Below are 19,220 nucleotides of genomic sequence, written 5' to 3' on the forward strand. Positions count from 1 at the left end.
TAAATGTAATACTAGCTATAGAGCTCATTTAATTTCTACCTGTGATCTACAGCAATCCACAAAGGCAAAAAAAAAAAAAAAAAAAATACAGCTTTATTCAACTGTGTGTTAGCTAAGCCTCATCTCCTTACTAATGCTAACGCTAAAAGTTGGTTGAACACTGTGGCAGTTGACTTTTAAATGTTTCCAGCTGACTCGTTTTAAAACAAGATGGCTGTAAAAGGACCTGAAATAATTGCTGCATACAACATGTAAGGTAGAGAGAGTCCTAGTGTTAAAGGACTGTTATTAAAAATAAAGGTGTAATTATGTTTTAATGTTCGTTTTCTCAAACACTTTTATAAAGGAAAAGGATTTAAGGATTAGTAACGGTTGAGTTTGACAAATGCATCATTTTATGTAACAAAGGTTTGGCTGGAGTTAGTGGCGTGTGAATTTAGAGTAGAACATAGCCACTACTCCAAAACTCTAAACTCTGAGCAGGTATTTTTCAAACATGGCCATTCCGTTGACCGGCGTGTGCAGACGCAGCTGCCTCTCATGGATCAAATATTTCAGTGCTTTCGTCGTTTCACATGTGCAATGAAACTCATCCTCTGGAGTTTGGCAGCCAGCGTGAAATGAAGAACCACTGCATCTTTGTTTTCGCTGAAATGTGGGACTCATGGTGGTCGACTTCGTGTTTCGGTCTAAGGTGAATTCTGTGGTTGTGTTGGTGGGTTTTACACTCCTGAAGCAACATGACGGAGTTCACCACTGCTGATATTGTAGCAGTCTAACCTGCAAGAGCTGTGCAGCGGCATCAGTGATCAACAAACAGAACACCCCGATTCATTTTTCATCAATGCTGGTGACTTCAATCATACAAATTTAAAGACTTTTTTTGCCAAAATTCCACCAGCACGTGAAGTCAGCAACGAGAAGAAAAAATACGATGGATATTTTTTTTTTACATCTGGTTGTTGCTGCTAACTTAAGACTGTGTGGTGTTTTTTATGTCAGTTTTATGTTCCTGTATATTTGTCAAGCATATGTGTGGAAATGACAGTAAACCTGCAGCAGAACCCGCCTTTGGAAATAATGTCAAGTTGCTCGTGCAGACAGTAAGATAGGTCGCCACGCATGACGATGTTTGCAGCTTACGTTAGAGCAGATACACACTGTGGGTATTTAGATTATTCCCCAAACTTTTGCTCTTGTTTATTGGGTTTTAAAAAGACTAAACAGAGACAGCAACTTCCACATTCTGGAGATACTGTAGTGTGTATTCTTCTTATTGGAGCCCCTGTGACGTGGAGATTTGCAAAGCTTGGCCGGCCTGCCATGCCTACGGCTAAACTATCATTGGGACATCAGCACACTCCTCCGATTTACACAGTCATTATAAGCACATTACATTATGAGCTAATTCAACGGCATCGATAGTGGTACTGTATTGTATTGGAAAAATGACTGAGGAAATATTTTATTTATATATTTTATATACAATGAATGTACTTTAGATAAATATATAAAGTATCAAAAAAGAGTAAATGCTCTGTACTGGAGAACTGTACCACAAAGTACCAAACAGCACACACTACTCTCTATGTATGTTATGTTTCAAAGAAATGTTAAAAATGATTTTGAAATACATATACAGTTTATGGTCAATAGAGAAAATATCAAAACTATTGAGCCAAGAGCTCAACTTTTGTAGCTCAAAGTGGCGTTATTATCAAATCTATAGTCCAGACTCTCTAACCTATATCACAGCTTCATATTGTGTTACACACAGCCTGTTTGGTTACACACATCTCTATTCTCAACAAGGCATCAACATGTTCCCTCACTGTGTCCTGGGAGCTCTGTTACTTTCAATAATACATGAGTTAGACTGTGTGTGCCAGCAGAAACAGACGATGCCCCAGGTTTTTATCCCATTTGACTGTAATCGGCGTGTGAACCTCCTAAACTTACCTTATCCTCCCATCGATGTGTTTCTCTTCAAAAAGAGACACCGCGTTAGACCCAACAAAGCCGGCCCTGACACTCTACTCCTGCCCTCATGTCATCAACATTATTAACGTTTTTATAAGGCAAACTAAACTAAAGTATGTGACAGGCCTTTGTTTAAATGTTTAAAGATTCAGAAAAATGATGTTTAGGCATTGAAGAAGCTTTTGCAAATTTAATGCTTTGAAACCTGCGTGTTAGTGGTTGGAGGGCAGAAAACTATTTTAACTTCCACTACCCGAAAATAATTTACTCTGACATCCATATACTGTAGACAGTGTAGTAAAGATTTGCAAAGTCTTAAAGCACAAGGGGAAATGTTAAGTCTAGCATTTATTGTTGTATTATTACTTAAAAATATTGCCCACTGGGCCTTGGAACAGCCTGTAGGTATAATAAACAAAAAGGACATTTAAGAATTAATGTGAAAATCTGACGGTTTGTGCTTAGATGAGACACAGCTGGTGCTTTTTTTCGTGGTAGTTCACCACTAGATAAAACATAATTATTTGCTGCTTGTCTTCCATCTTTTGAGTTTGTATTTTCAACATTCTTCGCATATCTGTGACTGAAAACACCTTTCTAGGACTGACGTGGTTATGCTAACATTAGGCTAAAGTTGTGCAACCAGTGCTACAGCTAAATGATACTACTGTTTATTAGACACACACAAAATGACATGACACACATTATGTGCTAGCTTATGTAGCAGTTTATGCTTCTATTCAAGAAATAACACACAAAAGTTTTAAATATGTCAGAATGTATTAAAAACTACTTCCATGTTAAATAGAGCTTCTTCACCCTGTACAAATACATCCTGGTGTAATTAATAACACTGATAACAACTGCATTCCATTTACATGGGCCAGTTCCAGCAATGGATCAGAGCCTTCATCATTAATGTAAATACACATGTTTTTCCTCCTGTCTCAAATCAAAATGACTGCTATGAACAGGATCTATATATTCCCAGCATCGCAGCCTCTGGCGCTCTCTGTCTGACATATGTCCTCTAAACTTTTGTTTGCCACAGTTTTCAGTGAAGCAGCATCTAAAAGAAGCTCAGAAAGATCTGTCAAATGTTAAATGCTCTCTCTGTTCTGCTGTGCCACGAGCTACCTAACACTGCTGCCTTGTGTAAACATGAATGCATGATGTTTTATGAACTGGATACCGGATCCAGTTCATAAAATTTGTTGCCCCATTCATTGCAGCGAAAGTTGCTCACCCAGCACATACAGCAATCCATCCACGAGGGGAAGGCAACGCGAGATTGATCCAGGTCACAATTTTACTTTGTCATGTTGAAAAGTTGGCATGTTTTCAGGGTTTTGGTGCTTTTTTTCTTTGTAGCTGTGACAGTAAAAAAAAAATTTTTGGTGGTGGTAGAAATTGTTCTAATAATTTTAAATGCTTTAAAATGTCAAAACAAATGAAAGCAACACCGAATATTAACAAGAAAAGTAGTGGTGCAGAATGAAAACTAATTTAGTTTTCTTTTAGCTTGTGAAGTGTTGATAATTTTGACACCAACATTTGGCAAGTATTTATTATTTTCACATATAAACTAATAAACTAATAGAATTCCCCTTTCAACAGGGGGTTTGCAGAAGTATTAGCAGCGACTGACAGAGTTATTGAAGGTGGTGCTAGTGCTTCTTCCCTTGAGCAGCCTTGGAGGAAAGTTGATGTACAGCATTGACTACTCATCGGTCTGCCCTTTCGCCTTTCTCTCCCTCCTTCCTCCCAGATCACTGTCCATATCCGGGCCAGCATCCCGAGTGGAGCGCGCTCTCATGTTCCAGATATTAAATTACTCATAAAATATTTGCTTGGCCTCCAGGCTCTGCTGCAGCTTGCTCCAAAACCTCCACTTAGCCCCTGAAACGTCTCAGAGTAGAGGCTTGTGTCACCTCTCTGAGGAAGGTCAATTTTTCCAATTTAGAAATGGGGCATTACAGGCCATTTCAGATTGCATTAGCGTCAGAGTTCTGCTCTTGTCACCTTTTTCCTCCTCCTTCCCGTCATTACCTTTCTTCCTTGCGTTCAAGCAGGGAAGACTTCTCTCCTAAAACAAGCAGTCTGAGAGGTTGAACATTGCATGATTCAGTAACAAGAAGAGGCCTGATCACTCATGCTGTGTGCACTTGACTGTACCAGAAAGTTCCATCAAGCTCAGTGAACCTTGAAGACATTTTAAAGATACAGCCACAGAGTTCAGAAGGGCAACACGAGAGTTAGAAACTGTCTAGACTGACGTGTTAAGACTGAACCTGATGGCTCCTGGGTATAGCACATAATTGTGTGTGCTTTTTTTAAATTTTTTTAACTGTTCTGTTTTGACTTCAATTCAACTTCCATTCAAAATAGAATTAATTCCGAAACTATACAATTAATTAAGTTGAATTTACACATTGTGCCAATCATTATACACCACATTATACCACCATCAGTGTTATACAAGCCAGAATCTGATAGTTACAATTTAAAAAGTACTGAATATGTTCAACATATTTTTTGAAATAACATACCGTGCTCATAAATGTTATATAATATATTTCAAAAGCTCATTGACAAAAAATATCTTCATTGCAGATAAAATACCCAGTTTTTGAAACACTGTATAATTAAGAAAAATCATTATAATTGAGTTTATGCTTGGATTCGGCTTGTTATTAATTCCCGAAGACTGACAACTTTTAAAATGCCTGTGTTGTCATTTCTAAAGCTAATTCGGTGTATAGTGAGTGGTCATTCATTCAAATACATTTAAATCAGTTTCATGTAAGCCAAGAATGTTAGGAGACTTTCAGGGAAAAGACGGAGAGATAGTTCAGTGCCTTTCCCTTTTTTAACGGCTGAGTTATTCTTGTGTGGGCAGATGTCAAGACTGGTGAAGATAGTTGCATTAAAGTTACTTCAGTGTATAGCTCTCATGCATTATGTGTAGCTCTTTGGGTTCAGGCATCAACACTGAACATGATGGGTTTAATTCCCACAGGAGCTGCATACACTAATAATCCACTCAGCGTGTAGAATTACTCTCAAAATATACCAAATCTGTATTAATTAAGTAATGTAAATTTTATTACAATGTTTTTTCTACAGCTTATGGAATATTTTGCCTCCAGGAATGAACAAAAAATATGCAAGTGAAGTAATGTTTCTTTTCCAAACTGCAGACACTGGATAATTTTATTAACACCTGCACTTACTTTTCTTGAATATTTTCAACATGTGTGAAATTATATTTACGGATATGGTCTTGCCATTTAAATGCTTACTCTCTTCCAATATTTGGATGTTTATTGGCGATCATCCAACAAACATCAACAATCACCAATGTGCAAACTGAATCTGTATTGCAAAAATGAGTCACATTTGCATTTTTATTTTTTTTTTTAAATAATTGCAGCAATTCTGTTTCAAATAATCTGTTATTTCCTCAACTTGGAAGCATATAAGAGGCACATAAAGCAATGAAAAACAGATGTAAAAGATTCCTCTGACTTCAGACCTCAAGCATTCCCATATGGTCACAAAAGGCCTCACAAGTGTAGCTGTGCCATCTCTTATAGATCTCAGCAAAAAAAAAAAAAAAAGAAAAAAGGTGAGAATCCAGTCACCCGTGATTATTACCAGCTCACTCATGAAATCGCCAACCACTGGGCAGTGATGGAGCAATGAGAGGCAGTCAGAGATCAGGAGCTGTTTTCTATCAGTTTGAGGCTGAACTTGTGCACATAGTGTTTCCTTGTTTAGCCACACCACCTGACAAACACCTGGAAAAAATGTTTTGCTTTTTATCATCTACAATTTGGAGAGAAAATATGTATTCAAATGTCAGATGCCACAGTAATTCTTGTCTTCCACAAAATACTGTGTTATTTTAAATTCACACAGATGAAATATTCATATTCCACCGAGAAGCTTTTCCAGAGACTTCCATTTCCTTCAGCATTGTGTTCATTTCATCCAGATTAGATTCAGTGTTTTTATCAGTGTGCTGCAGTCTTCAGGGCACACTGAGCTGAATCATGAGTGTTTGTGAGGAACCACAAGTAAGTGAAGAAAATCTTCTGCCGCTATGCCTGCAGAAAATTGATGTCTTCCCATATACAAATCAAATTTTATTAATGCATAAGTGAGTGTTAAGAATTTAGATGATCCAGACCATGAAGCTGACTTGACCTACAATACGATTTAACAGCTCTCTGAACCACAGAAAATGGGAGTTTGCATTAAGCTCCAGCATTGCTGTAGGAGAGTGTATCTGGAAACCCTTTACCAAAGGCACATAAAACTATAAGACCCCTCTGAGGTTGGCTATCTGCACTATCCCAATACTCCAGAAACATAGCGTATAAATCATTCAAATCATATCTGTGTTTTTGCTGCAGGGCCGCAGGCTTCTGTGGCTCACATCCTGGATAGAGTGCTTCCCAGAGTTTCTCGCACTGATGACTCTGTGTGAGGTTAAATTTATCAAGTTACATCTCTGTACAGAGATGTTCAGCATGAACAAAGGTACATTTTGAACTATTAAAGTTATCTTTCACTAAATGGCCAGATAAAACACAGAGCCTTAATAGTCTACATGTGGTATGTTTGGGCATCCTTCACTCTTAGTGTTGTGTTTGGGCTCCAGCAGACCCAGGGGCGTCTTTAACAGCTCACAAAACATACTTCAAATTGTTTTAACTTGATACTTCATGACTTTTCCTTATTTTATGAGAATCTCTCATAAACATGAGTTTGAACTGACGAAAAGTCAGAAATGTACCTATTACTTCTGTTTGCTGTGAGTTAAATACAATGAATTTTCATAGTGCGCTATATCTGTTTGGTGTTAATAGTACTTTTTGCAGTACTCAGCATTACCCTTCCAAATCCCAAATAATTCAGATTTCTTTGTGTTTTGTTCTTTCATTATTCAGTTTTATAAAAGTTTGTGCAAATGAAGTTTAAAATCTGTATGAGGTCAAACTGACCCCAAGCATTAATAATATCCATACAGAGACTACTGTGCGTTTTATGTCTATGAATATTTTTATTTTTTATATTTTTTGAATATCTCCTTACTCAGAGTAATGGCAATGCTTTATGGACATTTCTCTATTCCGTCAGATTAATTTTTCGATATACTAGGCTTTAAAAAAAGACAAAGAAATTGTTGCTATTGCAATAAATATTATTATTTCATTCACATGCAACAGATGGATCTTTAGGAGCCCAAACAGTGAGGTAGCCAATGTTAACAAAATACAATACTTCATGATATAATTAGAGTAATAATAATAATAATAATAATAATAATGTGGTTTTGTAGTTTGCAGTAGTTCCTTGAATACTTGACTACTAGAATCTAGATTTAGGGTAATTAATTAGTGTAAAAATTCAGGTACATTTGTATGAATTTCTGTTATGATTTGATACTCTATGAATAAAATTCAATTGTATTGAATATTTCTGAACATTTTTTTTTTTTACTGTAATGTGTCTCAGGAGAAGTTCCCCCTCACGCATACCAAAAGTGAAATTACATATTTGTTATTATATTTACTCAATTGCTTAATAGATTTAACAGTTAAGGAGAAATTATGAAACAATTAGAGACTGAATTAGAATAAATGAGGTGAGTAATGTTTGTAATTTGAATTTAGACAGGATTCTTTTCAACCTATACATCTTCACGACGGTGCCTTCATGCTCTGCAGGATTTCATTTGCTCCGGAGCTACTTTTGCTCCTCACCGATAGACAAAACATAAATTTGTTGACATATACATTTAATGGGTCAGTTCATCATGTTACCATAAACACGGCCATTATCATACAGTTGAGCCCACCGATGAGATAAGCCACAGTGTAAACCAGCTTTCCGGTATAATTTATGACCCACAAGTCAAGCCAGATTAGGCCTGATTGGATCGCTGGTGCCATATGTGACCTACAATCTGTGCTCCGCTTGTACTACAGGGCGGGGGGGTCAGCGATCTCCCTGGGCAAAGGTTGCCATGGGAACGACCTCTGGATGCTCCGCTCTGCTCTTTGCAGCCCTCACACATCTTAAGGCAGAATTATCCAGGATTTCTTTATGTCAGGCCCGTATTCTTCTGCTCTATTTCCCCACTCTCTTCTGTGCAGTTTTAGCTCCCTCTGTTTCCTCTCCACACACACACACACACACACAGACATTTACATGCACTGGCATTTGGACACTTGCATGCACTCTGACGGATACGTGTTTATGCATAGCCGCAAACGCACAGGACAACTAACCCCACCCCCGCACCCACACAAATATGACATACACGCATAAACACACATCACTCTTTGCCCTCTGAGTCAAACAGGAAAGCTCAGCCAAAGGACATTTCTATACACTGGCTTGTTCAATCAGGAAAATGTTACATTTCTTATAGTATTATATAATATATTCAATTTGTATGTTACCGTTAACTTTTCATGTTTTTTTAATACTTTATAACCAGATTCTTCACTTGTTTTGGTAAGTCATCCTCATCATCATCAAGTTAGCTGAACGTCACCTGAAGGCGCTTAAGCCTCCAGACCGACTGGTCGCTGGTGACAGATTTGCACTTACCTGCAAAGAAAAAGTTCTAGCCAGAAGCTGCAGGCCTTGGAAAGTTACCAAGTCTGTTCATACTGAAACCTCATGGCTGAATGCAACATGCAGGGAGAATGTGCTTCTCAGAATTTTAACCAGCTGCTTTTAAGTGTGGCTTTTGGTTAAACTGCATGATTTAGTGCGAGCGTTGCGCTTCTAAAACAGACTGCAGGAAAGTAGTTCTTCAGATGTCATATAGTTCATTAAAATAAAATTGTAAGATGGTCACAGGATGAGAAATATAGAGGTCAGATAAAGGGTCCTAACTGAAACTAACTGATTTTCCTGGGTCTATTGAGATAAAATCTTTAAAAAAAAACACTCTAAGAGCAGAAAGACTTCTTTTTTTTTGCAAAGTCATTATATTGCAGTGAACACGAGAGAAAATATAATTGAATCCCCCTGGAGATCTCCAATTCCTCTCCCTCCTTCCTCTCAGGGTTGAGGTTAAATACAAAGGAAATACAATAAAGAGGTAATATCCCTCAGAGCAGCAACCAAGTTAAATTAACCATTTTTATGCTTTCACACAGTGAAGGTATCTACATCCAGATCCCATGAAGTCATTAAACGACTGCAGGATTTTTATTAGATCTCTACCGAACTGTGCACGTGTGAAATACCTTTACAGTAGTTTATACCTTTAAAAGCCGGTTCTTGTATAAAATCACTCATGTAATATGGCTTGAAAAATACTGATATAAAGATGTATAAGTAATATACTAATGTTATGGTATCAGAGAGTCTAAACTATTACTCATAACATACACAAACTCAACAGGAAATCACTGTAACTCCTGTGATAACCTGAATGCCACACTACTTCGAAACTAACCGTATGATTTGTAAAGTCAACAAACACTCTGCCATTTAAAAGTGATAAAATGAATAAATAAATACATTCACAAGACCTACACTGGTGAACAAACCAAGCTGCAAGCTGTCCCAGTCACAGAAAAGCTTAACAGACTGTCACCACAATGCAGTTGCAGTAAGCAAACACTGTTTAAAAGACTGCATCAGCAGTAAAAAGCGTGAAGGACGGCAACTTGGGTCTTTCAATGAAATTTCTTATGCTGTGCCAAAGCATTCTGGAGAACAGTGTCCTTGCACACAAAGCATGAATGAACCAAACTCACAATCCTTTTGTACACCGTGGCCCAGTGTGATCATACAAACACTTCCACTTGTGTTTGTGTGACGGGAGAAAAACAGCTCCTCTTTGAGGCTCTGCTTGGAGTAGAGGGGTCAGCATGCTTGTAGTGCGCCCGAGGAAGGAGGCAGTTCTCTGGAAATGCGTTGGCACAATAAAAGTTGCCTCCCCTGAATAGCTTTTGCTTTCTGCGCAATCTCGTATTTCCAAGGTCTGAGGACGAGCTCAGTATAAAAATGAAAGTCATGTACAATTTCTTTTTAAAGACTGCCATCAAGATCTTCGACACATAAAAAAATAAACTCCATTCAGTAAAAGCTTTACGGTTGGACAAACACAAACTCTTTATAAAAAAAAGAAGAAAAAAAATTCAATTGAATGAAGTGATCTATGCAACACAGTGCAGCTCAAAATGGGCACAAACCACTCACTAATGCTTGTTACAACCACCTTCCATTTTTATTAATAACTCATACAACTGCTGAAGCGCTCATCACCTCATACATTCAGATGCTTCCTCAATAAATACATTTTCAGAATCATTAGATTTCAGGTGCAAGAAAATCAAATTATCTATGTCTCAAATACATTCATATCATCGATCATTTGTTGTGATGTCATTCAGACTGTAAACAGCTGATTGTAACATCTTTGTCATATCAGTAAGTGGTGTATTGAAAGGAAGCGTTGGTCATATCCACGACCAGAAAAACAGTCACAGGAAATAGAAAAATGCTAAATACGTTGCGATGCTAACGATGCTAACAGAACAAACAGATTTGAACTTCGCTGAATTCTTTGTATGTAAATTTGTGTTTAGAGAATATCATCATCATTTAATCCCTGCAAATAAAATGCTAACAGCTACCTGCCGATGGGAAGCACACGCCGCCTCTTATAGTACTACAGGTGATTAAACTTGACACTGGGCCATCCACACACACAGAGAGCTGGCACGTACCTCAGCGTTCTGAGCGAAAGGTCAGAGTTCAGGGACTCAAGACACTAGGAGGACTTTCTAATCCCACCTGGTTGCTTATTTTAATGTTATTCGCAGCAGACTCGATCGGGATTTTCTGTTTGCCAAGCAGGTCAACATGCGTAGTGGCGGGTTTCAGAGGGCTTAACCGACAAACTCTACACCACTTCCAGTAAGCCAGTCGAGCTGGGTCACGATGAAAGAGTCTGTCGCCACAAAAAAAAGTCCAGAGTGACAGGCAAAGAAAGAGGAATCCTCTTAGTGGTAATATCCTGTTGTGCACCTCCATCTGTTGCTCTGTGATGGCCGGCAGTCTAGATGGAGAGAGGAGAAGAAGGAAATAGATAAGGATGAGCACCGTGGACAGTATTCTGGGTTTCCTTGATCGTAGAAAGTGATTCACTTACAACATTCAAAATCAATGCAAAATTCTCTGTATTTGGTACATTTTATTTACTAGGGATGAATTTGGCTTTTTATGTCTTAGATGATAGCGCCCAAAGTATATATTCGCACTGTTAAACTATGGCACCAACATGAGATGAGATATATTTAACTGAAGATAATTTATGGATCAGGACTACGACTAATGGCTATTTTCTCGAGTGATCGATTAATTGTTTTGTCTATAGAAAGCAGTCCTATCATAAATACTCAGAGCCCAAGGAAAAATGCTTTCAGATCTCTTGTTCTGTTTTATCAATGATGACAAAGAAAAAAAAGGGAAACTTTCACATTTGAGACGCTGGAAACACAGCATTTTTGAATTTTTGCCATTTTCTCCAAAAATGCTAAACTATGATAAACAAGTTATCAAAATTGTTGCTACAAAAAAACTAATGTCAGTTGACTAATGAATTAATTTACTACTATTTCAGCTCTATTATTGATAATATATTTTAGCAGGGAACCTTTTTTTTGTTGTTGCTACAGCATCAAGCTTTTATGGAAAAAAAGTGAGAAAAAAGAAAAATTCATAAAAATAAAATAAGCTGATTGGTCTCTTCCTTGCACAATGAAAGCTGGAAAACTAAGAATAAAAATCTCCTATACTGTAGTGTATACACTGTGATGCACACGTGAAACCACTCACAATACGAGCAGCAGGAAGATTAAAAAGGCTGCTATACGTTAATCAAGATGTTCTCATTATTTTTATTTTGGTAATGAGCTTTTTCCTTTGAAGAAACTCCACAAATATCTTTAGACAATCATGCTATAGTGGTGTTTTTTTCTTGACCTAATTAAATAGTTCACATTTTCTCACAAAGAGAAAAAAACAGTTTATCCAGCCTCTTAGATCTGTGTGAATCTAAAGCTCCTTCTGCAGTTCAAAACTGCTGAGTATCGTTTCACACAGTGTTTGAACTCTGTTCTTATCTAAAACCAGAACGCAACTACTTTTGAATGTTCCCAAGAGCAATGCAAGTTCTCAACAGTGAAGATATGAGTGAGCATTTATGAAAGGAATCAATCTGAACGTTTCAAAACCGTATTCTAGTCTGTTCCTATTATAACATGACAAAACTATCCACATTGTGGGAGAATGATTATAACACATGTAGACTACTGCTCAGTATGTGTTATGGGAAAATTTATCTGTGGTTCTGAAATACAAACCACAGCGACAACAGCACGCCGCATCGACACATGGCTGCTGATTTATGTGAACGGTTCATATCAATTAGTAGAGAGCTTAGAGGGGATGTTAGCATCCAAAACCAAAGCCATGATTGATGACTGCCATTTTATCAAGGCATTCATTTCATCATGACTGTCAGCTGAATCACTTTTTACTGGGCCTATGTTTTATGGCAATAGTGCTTAGATTTATTATGATGATAAAAAGTGTTGTCTGCCCTCCGACAGGCGTGCACTATTCAAACACATTTCTTTTTTTCTTTTTTTTTTAACTATCATGAAAGCCAGTGGCTCACCATAAACCAACAAAGACACTAATTTCAGTCCTCACCTTGACTCATTTGTTTGGGAAAACTCTGATAAGTTTGTGATAATTCTATGACTTAATTCCAATGAAGTGAAACGGAAAGGGCTTCGGTGCGAGCGTCTCCTTTCAGGTCTCAGCAGTATACTAGTGAAAGTACTGTTAAGTTCACTTAACAAGAAAGTAAATGAAATCCTGCCAAGGCTTTTGGTCTATTTAATTAAAGCTGGAGCAACTTAGTGGGATTGAATTAAATTTTTGGCAGGAGTAAACCAATACGCTGGGAAGGTGGTGGTGGGTGGTTGGAGTGCAGTGGGGTGGGGTAGACTATTCATGAAAGATAAGCAGTGAGCCCATCTTTTTTATTTTTTTTACCAGCTCTATTCAAGAAATATTTTCTTTTCAGAACAACTCAGAATGTCTTTGTGTCCTCTGTGGCAGAGCTGTTTAATTTAGAACAGGAAAAGGTAGGGAGGGACAAGGTTTGCCTTATCGGTTAAGACAAATAAATAAATAAAACTCTTTAAAAACCTGGATTATCCGAGTTAGGTTTGGTTCCTCTGCTTGTCAGAGTTCAATCAGCCGGCTCTCCTCTCCCTGCCTGTGAAAATGTGGTCTCAGATGAGGTTAATCCATGTGCAAAAGGTCTCTCTAGATTAGACGAGTCCATAGCTCTTTCTCAGCACAGGGTCAGGGAGCACACACCAACTTTTATGGATAGCAGGTCGTTTTATTTTCCTCGCTCTTTATCCAGCTGCTGATGCCGACCGAGTGCAATTCTTCACCGTAAGCCCTTCAAGGCTCAAGGTGAAATTGATTCCAGCCCAGAGTGGCCGTTTTGAATGGGTTTAAATTCCGACTAAATATTCCAGAGGATAAGTGATAGCGTATGAACTGCAGGAACTCATTCTCACTTTCCTCAACTTCGTTTCATCCCTCTTAACAAATAATAGCATGTCTCTAAAGATAATGGGGCGCAGTGATGGGTCAGTTTTTTTGTTTTAATTTAAAGTTGAAATCCATTCAGATAAATAACTGTCAATAGATAATAATGCAATAATAATAATGATAATATTAATAATAATGATAAGCATTAGTAGCAATGGTAATAATATTAATGTCTCATTTGACACCACAGCTAAATCATTAATATCAATTTAAATGCGACTTCGCCAGTAAACATAACTGCATGTTGAACTTACTCTGCGATCAGCACAGTTACTTCTTGTTTCCTTTATGTGAAGTTATGATCCAAACTTACTCTTTTCATTCCAAAGGTTATTTAGAATCTAATCATAATCATTCAGGAAAATGCTTTCCTAACATTTTAAGAATTTAGTTTTCAAAGCTTTCAGACATTTTTTAAATTTAATTTCAAGAACTCATCTCTACATGATCACTTTTCAATTTGCAAGACACCAAACTAATGTTGCCTGCATCAAATTAAAAAAAAGCTGCACTTGTAATTTAGTGTTAGTAAAAACAGGTGACCTTGAGCTAAATTCAGGTAAAGTATTGCTCTGAATAATCTTTGTGGAACATTTTCAGCGTCTTCAATGGTGAGAAAACTAAGAATGTTCATCCTTTAAACTCTGGGTGGCAGTGTTGATACAATGACACATTACACGGCTTTGGAAAGGAAATCCACCTCTGATTCTGACCAAAACATTTAAGTATTTGAGCTCTATGTTTTTTGTTGTTGTTGTTGTTTTACAGGTGGTACAGTGCTGCACTGATTTTTGCTATATTATGATTTTTTTCAAAGTATGATACAATTTAATTGCTTTTTCAAAATTCTGCACTGAGGATTTGCTTTGACTGTGTTTGAGGTATTATGGGCTTCAAATAATAAATCCCTGTTTACTGTGTTTCTAGATCGAAACGGCGTCCTATCCATCACTAATCACACTCTCTTTCATACAAATCTTCAAATTGATATAATGATATTAGTATTCAACATCAATGCTTAGTTTATATTCATATATTCGATATCCTTTTTCATATGGATTTAATATTGATTTTAAAAAAATCAATCATTTCTGATAAGTCAGATTCATGTAAACATTGTCAAAACACAAAAATGTAAACACTGCTAAAATAATATGGATTGATTTTTGGCTGTTTGAGACAACTGTAAAAGAAATACATTTGAGAAAAACTAGAATCTGCATTAATTATATATTTAGAACTTAAATGCAATAATAATAATAGTAATAAAATGAATGCCATACAAAGGCTGCTATGAATAACACTGAGCATTTTGAATTGCAGTTTTGATGAGCTATATGTAATGTTATCAAATCACACAAGCAGTTTGTTTAATTATGATCACTAAAGTTATTGTAAATATTAAAAAAGTTATTACACTGTAAAAATAGTAATTTGTTTATTTGCCTGATTATATCAAAATCAAATGCATCTATTTTGTGATGAATTCACATTAAAATTTATAATGTGAACAACAACATATACGTTTATATAAGGAGAAATTAATTATGCTTATGAGGTTAAATTAATTCAATAGAAATGTTTACTATTAATACGTGAAAGTATTTCTCTGTTTCACATTTACATTTACGTACCAAGTAAAAACATAATTCTGATTAATTTGAAAAATTGAAAAAAATGAAAAATGATACAATATGGCCATTTTAAAGATGCTGAGATGTTGAATGATTTCAAACAAATAGCTCGGCATTACTGCTGTTATGCAGCTTTGCTTCCCAGCATGCAGCTGGTCAGTCTAACGCCCTCACATCACAAATTCAGTGATTATACTACTGAGCTGCATGCTGCAGTTTTTCAAGCATGTCTGAGCTAAAATCAATTTCTCCTTGGTGCACCTTGTGTGCATTATTAGGAAGTAATTTAACAAGTCATTTGCTGCATCTTTTATGAGCTATGTTTTGTGTTTACTGTAGACTGCTGCCAGTGTTACTGTAAAACTGTGCTGTGCTCATTCTGCTGTGTAAGGGAACGTCATAGGTACAGTACTGCATGGCTTGCTTTCATTGGATCACAGAGTTGCTGAAGAGCATGAGAAGATTTATGCCACATTCAGACATCTCTGTTTTGCATTATGTATATTTTATTACTATGCAGCCATTATAACATAGCGTGACAGAAAGATCTCTGTGGGCAACATTAGAGGAGTATTAATATCATTTTTTTCAACATCTTACACTTCTCTTCTGGCTCAAGTCAATATTGAGCTTGTATGGAAGTCATTATAATAAGCTAAAGCTGCCTTCTCAGTGCCTTGCCGTTTTGTTCCATCTGTGCTGTAGTCACCTGAACATGATCTGAAGTCAGCCAGTCAAGTGACCTGGAATCAATACAGTCAAACTCAGTGGAGGCAAATAAATCAGCCCGGCTCATTTAACCCTTGAGAGTGCTGCACGGCCACAGCGGTGCAACATGTAATAAGAAAGACATGTTTGATGACAAATAATTTATTCTAAATTCTTGTTTCTCAGCCAGTTTTAGTGACTCCATGCTTCACATCCATGAGGCATCCCTCACCATGCACGTTCACTTGTTCTTACTGTAAATCCTCATGAGCACATCTGCAAGCCAGCTTTTTTTTCCCTTTTTTTTTTTGTCTGTCCTTCCATGTTCATCACTTTCTTTGTACAAAAAGCAATTTGACATTTCTGTATAGCCTATATTGATTTTTTTTTTTTTTTATCATACTTTCTCTCTGGGTATCTTTCCATCTATTTCATCCCTTTATATTTGAAACAATGGAGTAATGTTTTGGCATATCTGTAATTTCTGCGGCTGTTTCAATGTATCCCAATGGCATCTGTCTCCATGACAGTCAACGCGCCATATAAAAACCAGTCTGTGTTTTATTCTTTACCCAACTTGTATTAAGATACTGGAATTTTACTACCAGCTTCTGGCACAGGAAATAGGTTTTATGCTACTCTCAGGAAATTTCAAAAATATGGCGATGGCTGGCAAGATGCACAATAAATTCTGATGTCATTTTATGCCAAATAACACTGTCAACTTGGACGTGCTGCAGAGAGAGAGTAATCCCATTAAAACAGCAGAAAACTCATAAAAGATGAATGTGTTATGATTATTAATATGCATATTTATTTTACATATAACATTTTTATTTATTGTTGGAAAATGATTGCCAATAATGTCACTGCCAGACTCCATCGTGCCAACCAAATTCACCTTAGTGCAGACAAAGCTCAAGTTTAATAATTTTGGAAGATTAATTGTGACATGTTTTGAAGTTTTGAAGGACTCTGAGCCAACATCACATCAACTGATTATGGTTTTATGATGATTCATGCACAGGAAGGAAAGTTTGGAATTCTGGAGGAAGTTGCATTTCACTTAGGCTTTGGTTCTTTGGCTCTGTTATTGGAAAATAACTGCTGTTCAGGTCTACCTAATTGTCAACAGTTAAATCACATGATGTCTTCCATGTGGTGCATGTCTGCCTTATACAAGTTGAATAAACTGAATATCTGGATAGATTTGAATAGAAGTACCTCCTGCTTAACTGATTAAATTATTGTGAAACTCATCACGTAGCTGTCTTACATATGAAATATGTCAGCATTGCATACTGCACAAGGAAGAATCAATGGAGCCAGTATTTATTGATTACCCCTTTAATGTTAGCTTTCAGATCATTTTCATATTATGAAATGACACCTCCTCAAATATACACACATTTGATCATCAAGTTGAAGTAGCTATTCTTTTGAAACACTCAGTGGGTGTTTGGAAGTGAATGGATGTAAACTCAGCAACTGTTAAGACAATAATATTCTATCATAATGTAACTGCTTCTCATATTTTTCAGACTTTATTTATATTAGACTGTATTGTCTAACAGCAGGAACAGAGTGCAATAACCATCACCAGTTCCCATAGTTTGCCATAATGGCCTGCAGTCGTCAGAAAGCTGAGGGAAACACAGACTATAGTTTCATGCTCTGCTGTTTATTGGTTCAGGACCATGGATCAGGAAACATAGTTCAAGCTCTAAAACTGATTTATTGTGAAACTTGTGAAAAAGGGGGAAAAGTAATAATATAAAAAGCTATAAAATCAATCAAATATTGAATATGATATTTTAAAAATAAATTGTTGTTTTTGTATATATGCTATGTTTATTTAACCCATTGTGCACAAGCATCTGTTTATATATTAATATGTTGTTGCCAGTGTAAGTGATGGAATTAATATTTCTGAATGATAAACAGGTATGTGACCAGCAAATTATTTAGACAATATCAATATAAACTACTACCATACGTAAATCAATCAATAAAGAATTTAAAACATTGTATACAAACAACATACAGAAAACTAACAATAGTATTATTTTGTAAGAATAAGAAGTTAAAATAAAAATATTAAAATTTACTCAGACAGTTTATATTATTATCATTATAATATTATTATTTAGGCCTAGAGTTATGTATCAGTTTTACCAGAAAAAAAAAAAAAAAATACACGGACTGGTGGAAAGTTTAGTGGAAAACTCTAAAGTGGAAACCAATTAAACTACAAATATTGGGGGCCAAAATGGAAAAGAAAATGTTGAACTTACTTTGATTGTTCTCCAGTCTTCGTCACCTGTTACAAAAGCCCAAAAGTCCCTTAATGGCCCACATAGAAGCTTCATGGTGAACCCCCACACATGTTTAAGCGTAGTCTGACAAAAGAATGGCCAGTATTTCCACTTTGAGCGATGTGGCAGTGAGAATAAGTTGCTCCATCTTTTATAAATGCCCTACATGGTCCCAAAACACTTAATTATCGCTAGGTAAGGCAGTGCGGACTGTCCCTCTCTCTGTGATTGACAGCGGGGTAAATTGAAATGGCTTTGAAGGGGATGAAGGATCCTTTTGAAACACGGCTGCATCGATAATTCAAGTATTTTAATCCTTCTATCACCAATAACATTCATAAAATTATGCTTTGTGTTCTATAGGAGACTGGGTGGATTAATGTGGCGCTAAAATGCGTAGCTGTCCTTCGGTGGTTCTCGGTGCTCCCCTCTGTCTGTGGTTTTTTTGGTTTCGCCCAAACTTGGTTCAGATTTGAGTTCGTTTTCTCTCCTGTCTGGGATCGCTCTACTGGAGGTGAAGGACCGCCTGTCCCTTCTCTGCCTTCGCTGTCAATGGCTTTTGGGACGTATTTTATTTGAATGTCTGGGCCCTTTAAGTGACCAATAATGGATATTCTATGGATATTATGGACCATACCGGCCGTAATAGCAGTTGAAGGTAAGCTAATGTTTTCATCCCAACGGTTACAGCCGCATCCTCTTGCCGGCTTTGAGTTTGAGACAAAGCGCATGATGGACGGTTTGCGCTTTCTAATTAAAAGACTGACGGAAAATAAATCAGTTTTCCTTCAATACCTGCTCCTGTGTTACACCATGGCGCTTTCGGTGCTTAAATGTAGCTTAGAGTTAGCGCAAAACAGCAGGCACGCGTTGATGGTGGGACACAAAAACATGCTCCCGCATCTCAGCA

The 19,220-nt window shown here is 36.8% G+C and overlaps 1 protein-coding gene and 1 long non-coding RNA gene across 5 annotated transcripts in view; one reads left to right on the forward strand and one right to left on the reverse strand.

The window, feature by feature from the left end:
- LOC111660656 (uncharacterized) overlaps positions 1-18,445 on the reverse strand; it is a 19,131-nt gene extending 686 nt beyond the window's left edge. Inside the window, exons 1-2 of the long non-coding RNA XR_002761170.2 lie at positions 18,290-18,445; positions 10,743-11,074 (exon numbers count right to left, since the gene is read on the reverse strand). This is a non-coding gene — a long non-coding RNA (uncharacterized LOC111660656). The remainder of the gene's footprint in view (positions 1-10,742; positions 11,075-18,289) is intronic.
- Positions 18,446-18,836: 391 nt separating this feature from the next.
- The window catches only part of ephb2b (eph receptor B2b), a 115,933-nt gene continuing 115,549 nt past the window's right edge, over positions 18,837-19,220 (forward strand). For all 4 annotated transcript variants that reach the window (XM_023414042.2, XM_087175992.1, XM_087175991.1 and 1 more), the window contains exon 1: positions 18,837-18,968. In XM_023414042.2, the coding sequence (XP_023269810.1) occupies positions 18,917-18,968 (52 nt within the window). In that variant the 5' untranslated portion in view covers positions 18,837-18,916. The remainder of the gene's footprint in view (positions 18,969-19,220) is intronic.

The sequence above is a fragment of the Seriola lalandi genome, unplaced genomic scaffold (assembly GCF_002814215.2).
Source record: "Seriola lalandi dorsalis isolate HSWRI2012SDOR001 ecotype SW California unplaced genomic scaffold, Sedor1 jcf7180002054520, whole genome shotgun sequence".
Lineage (NCBI taxonomy): Eukaryota > Metazoa > Chordata > Actinopteri > Carangiformes > Carangidae > Seriola > Seriola lalandi.